The sequence below is a fragment of the Megalopta genalis genome, chromosome 6 (genome assembly GCF_051020955.1).
Source record: "Megalopta genalis isolate 19385.01 chromosome 6, iyMegGena1_principal, whole genome shotgun sequence".
Lineage (NCBI taxonomy): Eukaryota > Metazoa > Arthropoda > Insecta > Hymenoptera > Halictidae > Megalopta > Megalopta genalis.
In genome coordinates this window covers 26710464-26725700 of record NC_135018.1, presented here as the reverse complement: position 1 = coordinate 26725700, position 15237 = coordinate 26710464, and the positions used below count along the sequence as shown (strand labels likewise).

At 42.4% G+C, this 15237-nt stretch overlaps 1 protein-coding gene across 5 annotated transcripts in view; it reads right to left on the bottom strand.

The window, feature by feature from the left end:
• Positions 1 to 15237, bottom strand: part of cut (homeobox protein, cut) — a 150538-nt gene that overhangs the window by 40045 nt on the left and 95256 nt on the right. The window contains exon 1 of one of the 5 annotated variants that reach the window (XM_033473829.2): positions 12004 to 12391. The exons of the other annotated variants lie outside the window; for them this stretch is intronic. Coding sequence (XP_033329720.2) covers positions 12004 to 12108 — 105 coding nt within the window. The 5' untranslated portion in view covers positions 12109 to 12391. Of the gene's footprint in view, positions 1 to 12003; positions 12392 to 15237 lie in introns of those variants that run through there. 5 annotated transcript variants of the gene reach the window in all.

Below are 15237 nucleotides of genomic sequence, written 5' to 3'. Positions count from 1 at the left end.
GCGATGTAGGTGGGACATTTATACGGCGGAGAACTAAACAAAACCGTGTTCACGTGGCGGCCGTACTGTTTTACGAGCCACGGATGATCTTCGAGGAGTTTCATCGCCCCCGGAGCTGAACCGATCGACGTTGAACCGACCTAAATGCCTCGCGATCCGTCTTCCTGTTCAACGATCAATCTGAATCGTTCTACTCCAAAATCCTCCCGTTAAAATTCTGTAACTGTCCAACGAATCTTTTGTTCAAACAACGAACTTTTAGTAATTCTTTAAACGGAAACAAACTTCGTAACGTAAATACTGTTCCGATAATGGAATAACGATTTCCAGTGGTACAGGATTATTGTATTCAACAAAATAATTGTGACTCCAGAAATGCAATAATTGTATTTCCCCTAACTAAAACATGTCCATAGATTATTAGCCACCTACACAAATTTCCCTAATGTTCCGTTTAAATCATATATTATCGAAAGATCTTGTACTAGGAATTGTAATGAAAATAAATAACAAAACATATTTATCTCCCTTATATAATATAAATGAATGCAAAGCAAACGGTTACGTGTATTTAAACGTGATGAATTATTTACTGCTGCATATAAACTTTTTACATTGCGAAAAAAAATGAAAACATTAACAAGATGTTAATTGCGAAATTAATATAGCGACGTCTGTGTGCGAAATTAATATTTCGGCGTCTATGGTCATGGGTTAAATGATATTCCCAAAGCAAAAAAGCTCGAACGGGCTTTTCACGCCTAGGCTGGCGTGTCCGTTCGACGAGCGTTCATTATTGAGGAACACTCGACGTGCAGCCAGCTGTCGATACACTCGTAAATGGCCGGTAACGCCGATCGAGCGAATTAAGCCACCGCCATTACGGGGTTCCGTTCCGGTTAAGTGTCGTTGGTCTCTCTTCGACTCTCTTTGTCGGGACGCGACACCTTTAATTAATCGGGTTTCTTGTTGCTTGCGTGGGAGCTCTTTGACGGGACGAACCGACGATCGATTAGTAATTTGGTTATCGATACGCTTGTCGAAAACACGTTAGCCTACTCGTATGCAAATTATTAAACCGGCGGCGAACATCGGTGCAATCCACGATGCACGATAATGAATAAATCGATTCCTAAATTCCAGTCGAATCGTTTAGAAAACGCAGCTTTTTTACGCAACGAAATTCAGCGAGGAGATAAATCAGAGCTATATGAAGCAGTTAGGCGGCCGGTTTCCAGGCCCGTAAACGAGAATTTTTCGCCGGCGATCGTTCCGATTATGTGGCTCCGAATTATCTCCCGCGGTGTATTATGTAAACGCGTTACATCTCTTCCTCTCTTTTCCTATGGTGAAAAACAAGTCAAAAATCCGCGCGGTCATAAATTCCAATCGGCTTGGAACGGGAGCACGATCCATACCACGGTGTTTCAGTTAACTTTTCTCTGTTTTATTCACGGACTAAAATTGTAACGGGGGATTTTATGAACGGTTGTCAACTTCGCCAGATTAATAACTTGTTGCATGCAAAAGGGAAAGCCGAATAAAATCTCGTCCGAGCGCGGCGCGCGACTGGATTTTTCTCGGTAAACGAAAGCAAAGCTTCGCAAGAGTGGAAGGGGCGGCGAGATCCGGTTAAACATTGCTATTGATTATTACACGACGCGGTCTATTGACAGCGTCGCCGCGATATGACAGCGTTTGAATTCTTTATCAGCGTTTCCTGTGCCCTGAAATTCTATCGGTCTATAGTCGCCGGCCGCGTTAATGCAATTTAACCGGTTGTCCGGGCGTGCTAAGGGTTTATTATCAAGAGACACGTCTCGATAGATGTTACTCGGTATCGATTAACGACGGTTCAACTGACTCTAATCCCCCCGAGCCACTTCCAATTTCAATACATCGGCATCGATTTTGCAGGCCCCATCTAACCGATACCCGACCGTCTCTACTCGTCGGGTCGCTAGCAAATTTTCAATTATTCCCGAGCTTGTCTTCCCTCACCATTCTGTTTATCGAGGTATTTACTTATCGGTCCCGATACTAATTCCGCTATTAATTTATTTACTCGTTCGAGCCGCGGGGATTTGCCGCGAATAAATAATTAAAATGACGCCGGACGTCGCGTTTTTGCCGCGGTCCACAAATTATAGCTAGATATCTGTGAATTTTTGAAATCCCCAATTGTAGGTCTCTTGAAATGTATTTTGATGGCGGAACAACTCTGCTTTGCTTATAAATTAACTTCCAGTCTGGATTTATCGATTTTTGTGAACAATTTTCCTATTTCGAACGGAATCTATTATACAATGCTAGATACGAATCTCGTTCATCTTCTGTTCTCAATATACAGTATTAAACGTAATCATAGACACGCAATAACGGTAAATCTCCTTTGCCAGCTAGAAAATTGCTAAGTACAGAGAATTTCGAATCATTGTGAATCACTGTGTGGGATTAATAAATTCAGCTCTATTTTTGATCGTACAAAGCGATTGTAGGAGTAGAAGTTTAATTCGTTGAAAAGCAACGAGATTAGTATGGAAATATTCAGAAATTGGAAGGTCAGAATCGGTTTCAGATGTCCGGCGTTACATAGTGAATGAACCCCGGAAAGTAAACCCGAAGCTGTCGGTTTTCAATCACGAATGAAGTATCAGCCACGCAGAAAATTTTCAATTAACCCGGCCGTCGAACTGCCGCGACTAATCATTCATGAACGGAAGGATGATCAGAGAATTAAGGGAATTATTGCAGTTAATATCGAATTGCGTAACCGAGGACGTACAGTTACGTAAATTGGATTCGCTGTGTCGATCGATCTGCAGAAATGGATTACAATGTTACGATTTTAGACAAATTCGAAACAATCGTCCGTGTTCTTCCATTCACCGCGCTCGAAGATCCGTGAAGCTTCGTTTAAAAGTCTGTGGATAATTTTATAAATCTTCGCGGGGCCCTCCAGTGTTCTATGTACAATTATGTTCCCGTCATTTTATTTCCAATTGAAATCCGCGGGATGAAATATCAGTTTGGAACATTAATTTCCATTACACACGGAATTGCACTTGAAAATTCTCATATGAGAATAATAAATTCCCGGCAGCAGCTGTTTGTGTGACAAATGCTTCCCGAAACACGGAATAGACTTGCGCTTCGTTGCATATTAACTGGCTGCGGATGTTTATGCAAATTTGACCAACTATCGGGGAACTGGAATTATTCGACGGTAGTGTAGATATTTTAAAAACAAAAAATGTAGCCGGAAACGTCGCTTTATGATACTCGAGGCGCATCGTTATTATTATTGTAGTCGCATTTTTAACACTAAATCTACCATATTGCTAGAAATGATTGGTCTTTACAGATTATTGAGGTTATAGATAACCTTTCATAGAAAACAATTGAATTATCTCCATTTGTATATGCACGTATGTCATAATAAAAATGGCGAAAAGTTTAAACAAATTTATTCCAGTCATTCTTATAAAACAACGAGCATTAATTTCTTAAAAGCAATCCTTGCGAAACAATGGGAGAAGGAATTACATCTAAATAATTGCGAATAAATAGTTGAACAAGTTATTAAATAAACAATTCGTCGAAAACGTCGCAACGATACGTCGAAAAACGCAACGATATTGATTGGTTATTAATTGCAGTTTAATTGAGTAGCACTGTGTTATTAGATATAAGCAACGACTATAACCGATCTCCGGCTATCTTGTGTAGGTGTAAGACGGAGGACGGAGACAGTAGCAGCGTGCACGCGCGCGTTTGTACACGCGGGTGTTCCATCGATAATGCCCGGATTCTAACGGGTCGCTCAATAACGCGCATATCCAATCCATAAGTTATTAAGGCTTCGTGTGCGTTCGCCAGTGGCTGGCTGCGGAACGCCATGCGGGTAGCTTCGAGGATTGGTTACAATGGCTATATTGTTTTGCGCTCTTTTTGCCTCCCTTCTTTGGCCCGTTTGCTCATCGGACATCGATCTGATTTAATCATTCCCCTCCGAGATTCGCTGGCTAAGTGACCGTGGGAAAATCGGACCAATGTTCTATTTGGACGCCGTTTTCTGCGCTGTAAACTTTCTTCGAAACTGATCACCTTTTCCTATAGCATCATCAAGATCGTACGTCGTACAAAATTATTTAAACTGTAGATGAACGTCTCTACGAATTCATAAAATGGACAACGAAAATCCTGATGGCTGAAATAATGCGATATAACAATTTTCGAACTGTTTAAGCCTTTCTTTATTATCTGAATACATTTTCTCCCGATGAATATGTATACTTTCTACAAAAAATAATAACAACGCTTCGGCTGAGGGTTGAAAATATTTCATTCTAATTATCTGGCATTATCTGTACATTGCTATCTGATCTCAAATATGTCTAAAAATTTATGAAAAATATTAATAAGTAAGAGATACGGTGAATCGAGCGATAGTTTCCATAAAATGCGTCGCCAAAAGCGTACGTTTTGTAAAAGTTGCTTGTCAAAATTGGTACAATTAAGGAAAATACTGTGATATCCATTCTTCAGATTTTAACGACCAAATATAAAAAAAAAAAAATTCTTACGCAATAGTTTGTACGGATCTAGCGATGATCTTCGTGAGATAGTCAAAAGAATACTTCTAGCGGTGTTTGTTTGTCAAAGTTTATACAAATAAAATATTGTAATATCTCTTCTCCAAATAGAATGGTTCTTCGAACAGTTCTTCGAACGGTTCTTTTTGAAGGTGAGAAATGAATTTGTGACGTGGTAGCGTTCGGCGACCGAAGAGTGGACAAAATGGTAGCGAAGATGAATGCTAACGAACGGAAGGTGGGGCTCACGGACTATTCGCCCCGTTCGAATCGTTTCGGTGTCTGAAACCCGAGCCGAGGCCAATATTCGATCGCATGCAAGCAACTTTCTCGCGGACGGCATTATTTTCACTGTGGAATCAATAATTCCGGCGCACGACGGTGTGTTCCTCGTTTCGAGACGAAAGTCCCGAGGACTTTGCGAAACCAAGACGGCGCGACGGGGATAGGGGGGGGGGGGTTACGAGAACAGAGGAAGACACCGACGAAACATCCAAGAAGGTAAATGGGTACCAGCCACTTAAACAATGATTTAAGACAGCAGCTTTCATGGGCCGCGGTACTCCCCCTCCGCCCCCCGTGGTCTAATCGAAAAACAGAGGCGAGGATGGAGGGGATGAAGGGTGGAATGTACAACCGATAGTTGGATCGCGTGCCATGAAATCGTGGGAGTGCTTCGAAACGAGGGTCGCCTGTTTCTTCCGTTGCTCTTCTTCTCTTTTTTTTCTGTTCTCGGCTACGGCGAGAGGGGGTGGGCTTGGAAAGAGTTGGCCCGAGGTGTTTCGCCCCTGAAATCGCATACTCATATCGGAAAAAGATTCGCAGCATCGACTGCCAAGGGCTTTTTTAGCTAATGAATCTCCCGGCTAGTTAGCTAATGAACCTTTTGAGCTATGCGCTATGTTCCGGCTTCTGGAGGATAAGAAATAAATAATTGAAGACTCAAAAATATTTTCTGACGAAGAAAAATGCATTTTTTATGGCCACTTAAATTTTGAAGTGCTATAGAAAACTAACATTATATGAGTAAGAGTAACCTTAAAGTACTATTTAATTTCTGATGCCACATAAATTGATCTGTTACTGTCCAAAGAATAGTCCGAGGTTTATAAAAAAAAAAATTAGCAAATAATATATATAAATAATCATATCAAATGACAGCAACAGGGATTAGTTTCATTTAGTTTCATTTCATTAGTTTCATCATACTTCTAGAAAAGCCCATACCATTACAAAAGTGTTATCAAATTAGAGTCCTCCCTTTCCGCGCCAAAAATTTCAGCCCATTTTGACATAGCAGAAAGAGCACGTCTATCGCGAAATTTGAAGGGCGCCCGTGAGTGCAATTTCAATTATCGAGGGCTGATACCGGGGTCATAATTCACGACTCGGATCAAGCAATGTAATCAAAGTAAACTGCGTCCGCCCCACCTCCTCAGCGATTCTTAATTCGGAGGCCAAACGAAATTAATTCGTCCTCCGGCGCTAATGTATCTGCGAGCCGATTGCTTGTATCGCGATTCGGAAGAGGACAGGAGAGGGTTTGCGAAACTAGTTAAGCAAATAGACGCTGGTACCAAGAGAATGACAGACGGGCGGGAGAGGGGGGTGGTTAAGGAAGGTACAGGTTGTCCTGAGGGGGTGCATTTCTCGCGCGTACTGGGATTACGTTTTTAGATCGGCTCCTTAACTTCTCGGAGGGTTTCGTGGTGGGTCGCGGGAGTGGGGTTCCGATCGAAATTAAAATTAAAATTATCATAGGGACGTCGAGTGGGTTTGGTGAGCCGCGCTCCCCAGCGTGCAGTTAGTTTTAAGTGGATGGATGCTAGTGGAAACGCGTATCTCGTGTGCCGCTGATTGGAGCCACCCCTTCGAGTGTCCCGACTTCGATTATCGTGGAGTTTCCGCGATGGCGGGGAAGTTTTTCGAGATGTTTGTTAAAATCGAGCATGGATGAGGGTTAGTTTTTCGGGGTTGATTTACCCGCCTCGCCGCGCGAGAACATTCCTCTTGTTTGAGGGCGTCCCGGCAACTTTCGGTTCGCTTCGGACTTTCTCCACTCCCCGGACGCGATTTTAATTGATCTAGTAATTCAGAAAATTGCAATAACTTGCTAAACAATATGCTCGGGCGGCGTCCGCGGTCGGCGCTCGATCGATGGATCGTTAATAGTTCTGCCGATGGAATTTGAATTGAAAATTCCTCGGTATTTTCCAAGCCGCCTCTGTCCCTTGAGTTTCTTTTTCAAGCGTGTATCGATCATCGCTCTGATTTGTCGTTACGATAAAGGGAAGGCAGTGTTAGGTTTCAAGGCAGCCGATCCTTATCTCGCCGAGCCGTACACTTTACCCTGTTGAATATCATTCCGAGCATATTCAGTCCTATCGATTTTACTTATGAAACATGGTTCTATTTCGGACTGCCAAGCGTGTCCATAAAAATGTAAATCCGCTAAAATTTTCATGGTATCGGCTGGCAGCAGTTTCTCGGCTAATGAACCTTTTCGGTTATTTCTTTCGGTTAGCTTCTATCGGCTTGCAATTCGTGCACAACAAATAATTAAACACGACGATTGGAGACGCCTCCAGGATCTTCGCCAAAATACAATATTCGCCGGACAAAATCTAATTTTCCGAATTTCCGGGAGCGTTACCTCCGACTTTTGGCAAAGTTTCTCGATCATCGATCCGTAGGAGAATTCGAAGACGCCGCGGTGGAGATAGCAATCTAAGAAACCGCCCCGGATAATCGAGGATCCCTCCAATTAAAGAATCACCCCCAGGGTCGATCGAGATACGCGGAGAGATCCGTCCAAGTTCGTCGCGTAACGTTCCAGAAAATTAATCGCCGGCAATATCGTTCGGGGAAATTTCGGGCGCGGTAATTTTTCCGCGATTTTATGGGAATTTCCGAATAATTCAATTACGCTCGGAGGGATCAGTTCGAGGAGTGAAAGAGAAAGAGAAAGAGAAAGAGAAAGAGAGAGAGAGAGAGAGAGGAGAGAGATGGATATGCTAATTCCGAGATTCGGAAGCGCGAGCCACCGGGCGGAAACTCGATCGCGTCTGCGAAGGGCGAGACACCGTTTCCAATTTAGAAATCTAATCTCCAGGCCCCGGCGTGTCCGTAAGATAAAAACCACCCTCGCGGGGGCGACAGTGACGCCGGTGTCCTCGAGGCCCGTTGCGTTTTCAATCCGGCCTGATTAAATTCATTAGCGTAATAGGTATCGATATCCCGGCGATTTTCCTCCCTCTTTATTGCCGTTTCGCCTCTCCTTTCATCTCTTAGCGAACCGCGAGGCGCAGGTGGATCGCGGGGGTGGCTTCTTCCGAGGGCAACCGACCAATAAAATTCGCAAGAATTACTTGTTTAACCTTCGATCCCGGGGGTGTAGCCGATTGAAGGGTGCTCTTAGAGGAGAGCTCGCAATCTCCCTACTCCGATGATTCTTACCTTCCCGTCGAGCACCTCTTCCTGTCCACTTCGGGAGTTGCGCGAGATTTCGTCTTGCGCCGCACTAGAACCCTCTCCTTCCTCCTTGCCGACAGAGAGGGGATGGGTTTACGAGGGTTTATCAGGCTCTGGTAAACAGACGAATGGCTCGAGTGTGCCGGAGATATTCTAATGGTGGAGCACAGTGGCACCCATGGGCGTCGTCGAGGTGTATCGGCCCTGGTATATCTTTGCTCAGACTTATGTCGAACGAAAAAAGTCGGGCTTGCTCCCCGTTGGTCAATCGCTGCGAGGATTAATGGGCCGTCGCTGTATTAACGGTCCCGAATTATTTCAGTCCTTCATTTGCATCCCTTACACCTTACAGGTATATCCTACAGATTAGAGTTTGGATGCATAATTTCCTACAAAGTAATTTGTACTTGACAACATTTTTTGTAATAAGTATTGTACAGAATATTTAATTTGTTCAGATGGAGACATAACTAGGCTGTGGATTTTATGTATTTACGACGAGAATGTATTGGTTAAATATTATAAGGACGATCGAATTCTTCAAGGATATTGTTATGTAATCTCTGACTTACTCAATTTTTTCAGAAGAAACAATTTATTCGATTCATTATTTAAACCAAACTCTAATCCTATTGGCGTCAGAAATAGAACAATAGATTGAAAGTAGAAAAAGTTAAGCTAAGAAGACGTGTTATCCTGAAGTGCGTAAAGATGAGAGACCTGACCAGAATCTGACCTAATGAAATATTGAAAAGCGAGGAATATTAAAATTTTTCACCGTGAATGAGCTTTTTAAATACTATTAATCGAAATAGAAACAATTGGAATATTGGTACTTAACATAAATCGTGTTACAATTAAGCATATACATAATTTAGAAGAGGATAAAAGTGGAAGCACTTAGCAAAATCAGATACGATTACAATTTAACCCAATCGACTGTCGAAAAATGAGAAAACGTTAAAGTCTGCCTCCCCTGAAAGTCCTTTCGAATTTTCTTGAACGCTGATGGACCAGCTAGGAGCATTCGTGTGGGAAGTTTGGGTAGGACGCGTTATTGGTAACTTTGGACGGTGATGGAGGGGGTAAAGGAGGAGGACAAAGAGTGCCGGGCAAATTGCAGTCATTTCACGCGGCGTGTACACGAACGGCCGTGTCCTGGCCGTTTTCACATTTGTCCCCCGGATCACTGTTACTCCAGGACAAACGACAGACGTTCTCGAAACGACGCTGCATTCCCCGCAGCCGGCAAAAAAATTCTTGCCGCATTCTCCGAATGACACTAATCGCCTTCCTTTATCTTCCCACGGTTTCGTCCCGCCGCAAAAACAACGGTTCTCGCCGGACACTTGGCAATTCGATAATTGTTTCTGCGTTTCTTTAATAACTTCTTGCTCGCCCCAAGTGCCACGAAATTTTCGCTTCCCCTATGCACCCCCCTCCCCCCCCCTCTCTCTCTCTCTCTCTCTCTCTCTCTCTACTCCGCTGTCTTCTACCTCTAGCAAAGTGAATTGAAAATTATCGCCAGCCCAGCGAACTGACCGCTCCGAGAATTCGAGGAACGACGTTGTATCGTTGTTAATCGAAAGTCCACATTATCTCGCCTGGCAAATCAATATCGCTATTACAAAAACCCCTATTGACCCCTTTATCCTTGATTTCGCTCGCGATATTACAATGCACACTTCGCGTGCTATTTCACATTCATTCTTTATACCGTGACTTCGTCTCTAACGTCTCGGAGTTTATTACCTCGTGGATCATTACTGTATAAATAACTCGAGTGAAGTGCATACGGTTATATGGTTTGATGTCTGCATACCGCTTGAATGATAAACAAATGTTCCCAACTTCTTCACAGAATTTTCTGACGACTCCATCTCCATCTTATTTTGTCATTATTTCTTCTTATTCCAACAAATTGTAGCTTTTGTACAAATATTTTTCGACATTGTCTAGAAAACTGGTTATTTTAACGTCTCGAAAAACATTTAAGGAATATAATAATCGTTAAGTGAATCATGCATCTTTAAATTAACAATTATATAATGCATGTAGATGCAACTGTTTAAATATATTGACGAAATTCTATGATTTCCTGAAAATCCAATTTCGTCGTGTTATTTATCGCAAGTTGCAGAATTACAAATGAATTATAAATGAAGCCGAATATGTTGATAAAAGTAGCAGAGAAAAATTAATCTTCTTCATTTATTCCTCTAATCTTTGTACATTATCCGGGATGAAAATTCAATTTCATCATGTCCGTATCGTAAAATATATTTCTCCAAATTCTAGACTCGTAAATGAAGCAAAAGTATGTACTCGTATTATTGCGAAATTTACTGTACAACTAAAGCATACTGTACAGCCTAACGGTTAGTACCGGAATTTGCAGTTCGAATTTTTGCATCGGAAAAGGTAGAAGTTCGCGGATTACTTTCGAAAAGTCAACGAGTCGCAGGATGATCCGCAATCGGCTGCCGCGGAATGATTGTCAACCGGAGCGAAATGATATCCGCATAACCGAATTAGTCGACGAGAGGCCGCATTACCGTGATGAGTCAGTGTCGATATCGACGAGGTCCTCGCTTCGAGGTTTTATCGTCGGCTCGCAATCGTGTCTTTAAATACCTTGCACTCGATGGAAATTTCTTCCGGTCGAGCGCCGAGGGGCGGGGAATGAATTCCGACTGAAATTTTTATTGAGACCGATCATTAAACGGAAAGGTGGAGCGTTCGATTGTGAAGAGGGGCGGAGGAGCAGGTTCCTTCCCACCCCTTGATACTATTTTTTTTTTTATTATACGAGACGCCAATCGATCCCCGGCGACGACCTATAAATGTTTATTCGAACCGGCTGGCAAGGGAGAGCTGCCTCGAGTTTCGCGGACGTCTGTCGCCGTAACGATGCTATATAGATTTTTCGCGATACGAACGGTGACGTGGCAATCGCACGAACGCTTATGTTTATTTCAAACGGTCGATCAAGTCCATCAACCACCTGCGAACTTCTTAGCCTGCTCTCGCTTGGGAATACCAGTCTCACTCTACTTCCGATCGGAACCATTGTTATCGATGCTGTTTGGTTTCTGTTTTCTTGTTGGGCAATATCCATAACGTGTTTCCATTAATAATTATGGTTATTACCAATTTATACTACTCGCAGGTGTACCGAGGCAATGAAACGGTAATGGAAAATTTGACAGGGGAATTTCTGAAGGAACGATGTATTCGTCCATCGAATTTCATCGTCCGCAAAGTGGACTTCTTTAGCGTAACCTTAGCCGAATAATTTATGGGCATTGATTTTTGCTTGAACATCCACTTCCGTCTAATGACAGGGGACTTTGATGATAGAACGATTTTTAGAGTCTTCTCTCATTCGATTCAACCTGAATAGCAGTAAAGACGTAACTGTAGACAGGCAAACTTGACGTTACAAATATATTGTCCGCCGCGCAATAAATTGAGAGATTTATAACTTGTATTAATCCAGTATTTTATTAGGAAGTCTCAGGTTTATGGACGTTTATTTTTGTAACATCAGTTTTGTTTGGCTAGAGTTACGTCTCCAGTTAATATTGGAAGACAAGGGTTTTATTGTTATAGTATAATATTGGTATAATATAGTATAAATTATATAATACAATGGTTTCTTCGTTTGAAATTAGGGGAACAGATTAAACAACGAATCGGGAAGCACGGCGAAAGGTGTAAGCTTAAAGTTTTCCTGTCGATCAACGACAGCCAAGGGTGTCTGCGGTGAATAGCTCGAGGGTTTGATACGATTGATCTGGTAGGATCGAGAAGAAGAAGCGGGAGAAGAAGAAGAAGATGAAGAAGAAGAACGACGGGGGGTGCACGCGAACAGAACGGATGGCGGAACGAGAAATCTTTTAGGCTCTAATTGCCGTAATTAAATCCAAGAACTTACCCGATTCTCCGGTTGAGATCTCGAATCGCTGCGCCCCCTCGAGTTATTCTCAGCCACCCTGTGAGCCTCGCTTGCCTTGCAATCCCTCTTCGAGGCGTCGTGCATTTAACTACTCTTTCGTCGCCGTTTTTCCGCTATTTCTACCCGGTCTCGAAACTTCTTCTCATTCGATTTTTCAACAGTTTCAGAAAGAAACTTGAAAAGTTCAATTTATTCGGACCCAAACCGTTCACTTTTGTCGCTGCATTTCATTTGCGAAGATGTTCTACACTTTTTAGTTAGTACAAATTAACTTTTGATTGATTTTGAACCACAATATTCACAGTTTCATTATAGCAGCTATGCTATGGAAAACTTCTATATGTTTTTATTTTTTTTAAATCGATCGAAGCAAATTTCCAATTTATTTTAAGCAGCGCGTGTACACTTTTATTATAGCAGCTAAGTTGTGGTGAAATTTTTAGTACGGGATTAAATTAATTCAGAGCTTGCAATTTTTATGGAATAGTTGATCGAATGTTTGCATCACAAATTTCACTTTTCAACTCTCTTCGCACGATTACACATCGGTTTTAGAACCGAGATTATGCTTCGCAGGTGGCGGATGATTATCACGTTTGCTTTCTGTGTTCGACCACCAGCGCGTGCACAGGGTATAGAGGAGTTGTCACGCGCGCCGATGATTTGTTAATGAGGAAACGGGAGTGTCTGAGAGAAGCGTTCCGCATGGGACCTCTCTATCCTTGGTGCAGGCGTCGAGGAGCACAGTAAGCTGTTTCACGAGATCGAACGGCATCCGACGATCAACCGAAATGTATGAACTTATTTATTTCGTGGTCAGATAACCCCAGCTTCCCGCAACAGCCGAGACGACCATTGGCGCCGAATTTCTGACAACCGATAAGGGGCACAGGTTCCTTCGATCGAGCGTTAGCTAATGATCGATTCTCTCGGCCACGCGATTACGGTCCAAACTTTGATTTCAAATTGTTAGTTAAACCTGTAGATTAGACGACTAATTTATAGAGCTTCAAATTTCCATATCTTTAATTTTTCAAATAGTCAATACTTGTTCGTTTCAATGACAAATCAGTAATTAATATTTTATATTAGATCGCAAAAGATACCGTTGCGTTTTTAAAGCGTCACAATAAAATTAGACATTTATTGAAATGCTGATCATAAAACGTTATATAACGAAACACTGACAAGTCTTTAATCAATATCTACCACATCTCATCTACTCTTTACGGAAGATTTCACTCTCGTAATTTCTATTAAACAACGATATTAAATGCTTGTGATAATTACTGTCATCGACAAAGGGTAAGTTCTCGCGATATTGAACGATATTAGATCCTGTGACAATCGCATACCTGATACCATAACGTATTGCTTTACACATAGGTTCTACATCTCCTCATATGCGTCGTCCACTTCGTCTAATTTTCATATTGTCGATTTTGTTGTCCGCATTTGTGAACTTTCCAAAATAAATTATAAAATGTATTCTTTTTTTAGTTGAAATAATTTTTGTTACGTACTCTCATGTTTCTTTCATATTTCACTGCTTATAATCGAATAAAAAAATTGTCGACGCTTTATCCTAAACTGCACAAATATTTTTTCTAAAAAGGTTTCGCAAAATCAGTAGCATTAGTCCATGCGCCAATTATGAGCCACGTCCCATAATTGCAGCGAAATTTAAAGACTTCGTTGGTCCAAGGTCACGCGTTCGAATTACGCCACCCATAAATCGGTCACATAGTTTCTCGAAACTCCGGAAAGGTTACAGGTCATTTATTACTCTTCTATTTGAAAAGGCGCACACAAACACCATCGAAGGAAGCCGGGCTGATAAAGATTCTTCCTTTCGAACGTTCGGCAGCGGTCGCGTACGGGAATACGACGATAATGGTCGCTGCGGCACGTCCAATGAACATAGTTATCGAATGGGCTGATAGAACCGTTTCGATGAACTATTTCGAACCGATCGGTCCACGCGTGGAAGTTGACACTGATAATTGATAAGACGCGGTAGAAAAATCTAACTGGGTCGGAGTATCGACATAATTGCCTCTTTATCAAATTAACCATTTTGTTCCAACGATCTCCGAAACATTCATTCAATTTGATTAGCAAGTTGTGACAATTTTTTATCAACTTATAAAAGTCGATTGTCATTTCAATGCAGTTGCGTAAATTGAACTTCAATAAAATTGGATACGGTCTAATGGGATAGAAGGCGTAATCAGTACGATGAACGTTAATCTTAAAGATTTCGTGGAATCTTTTTGTACAGCGCTTTGGACTCCTATTTTATTCACAGTTATGTTAATTGGACAATTTTTCTGTCTGTTTCCATTTTATTTCGATTTAAAAGACACGATTAACATTCATACTTAGACTGAACATCTAAATCTTCAGAATGAGGCTTGCTACAGTACCAGGAATTTAGCGACGAGAACATACAGTACTTAAAAGCTGATCGGTATACAAGCTGTTATGTATACATTTATCGAGAACATAGAAATATTGCAGAAAGACAAACAATTTTGCATCGAAAGTTGCAATGTTTCGTAATCTTCAAGGTGAAAGAGAAAGCAAGAATGCAAAGCCAGAGGAGACGGATATCCGAAGGGAATTTGAAACAATCGAGTTCTATGGGTAAATTGTCCAAAAGAATTCGGCCAGCGACAAATTACGGCCACGAGAAAGTGTAGTACACTAATTTCGAGCCCGGACAGTCAGGCGGTCCGAAAACCCGAGTTACGGTGGCCGATCGCGAAAGCAACCCTTCTGACCTGTGGTCAGCATGAACGCGAAGCGAGGAAGAGAGAGAGAGGGAGGGCGATAAGCGCCTGGATTGCGGCCGGGCCGATCATTGGCCGGCTCTCGGCGGCGCAGTCAGATCGAATCACGATCACCGATCTACCGGATGGAAGGTGCACCGAAGGGATTTCCAGCGCGGATTGGCTCTAAGCAAATGACAAAGCACGGACACGCCGGCGTGAATGACGGAGGGAACCGGTCCTGACGAGGATCCGAGGGAGACGGCAAAGCGAACGATAGAGATCGCTGGATCCGGAGGTGGTCGGAAGGAACTGTAATCCTAAAACGGGGTGAGATCAGAGGGTGGTTTCCTTGGCCAGCCGCAATCTGACCGTTCGCCCAGCAAAGCTCCAAGAATCCTGGCCGCCTGGCCTTTGGAGTTTAGAGCCGGGCCACGGTGCA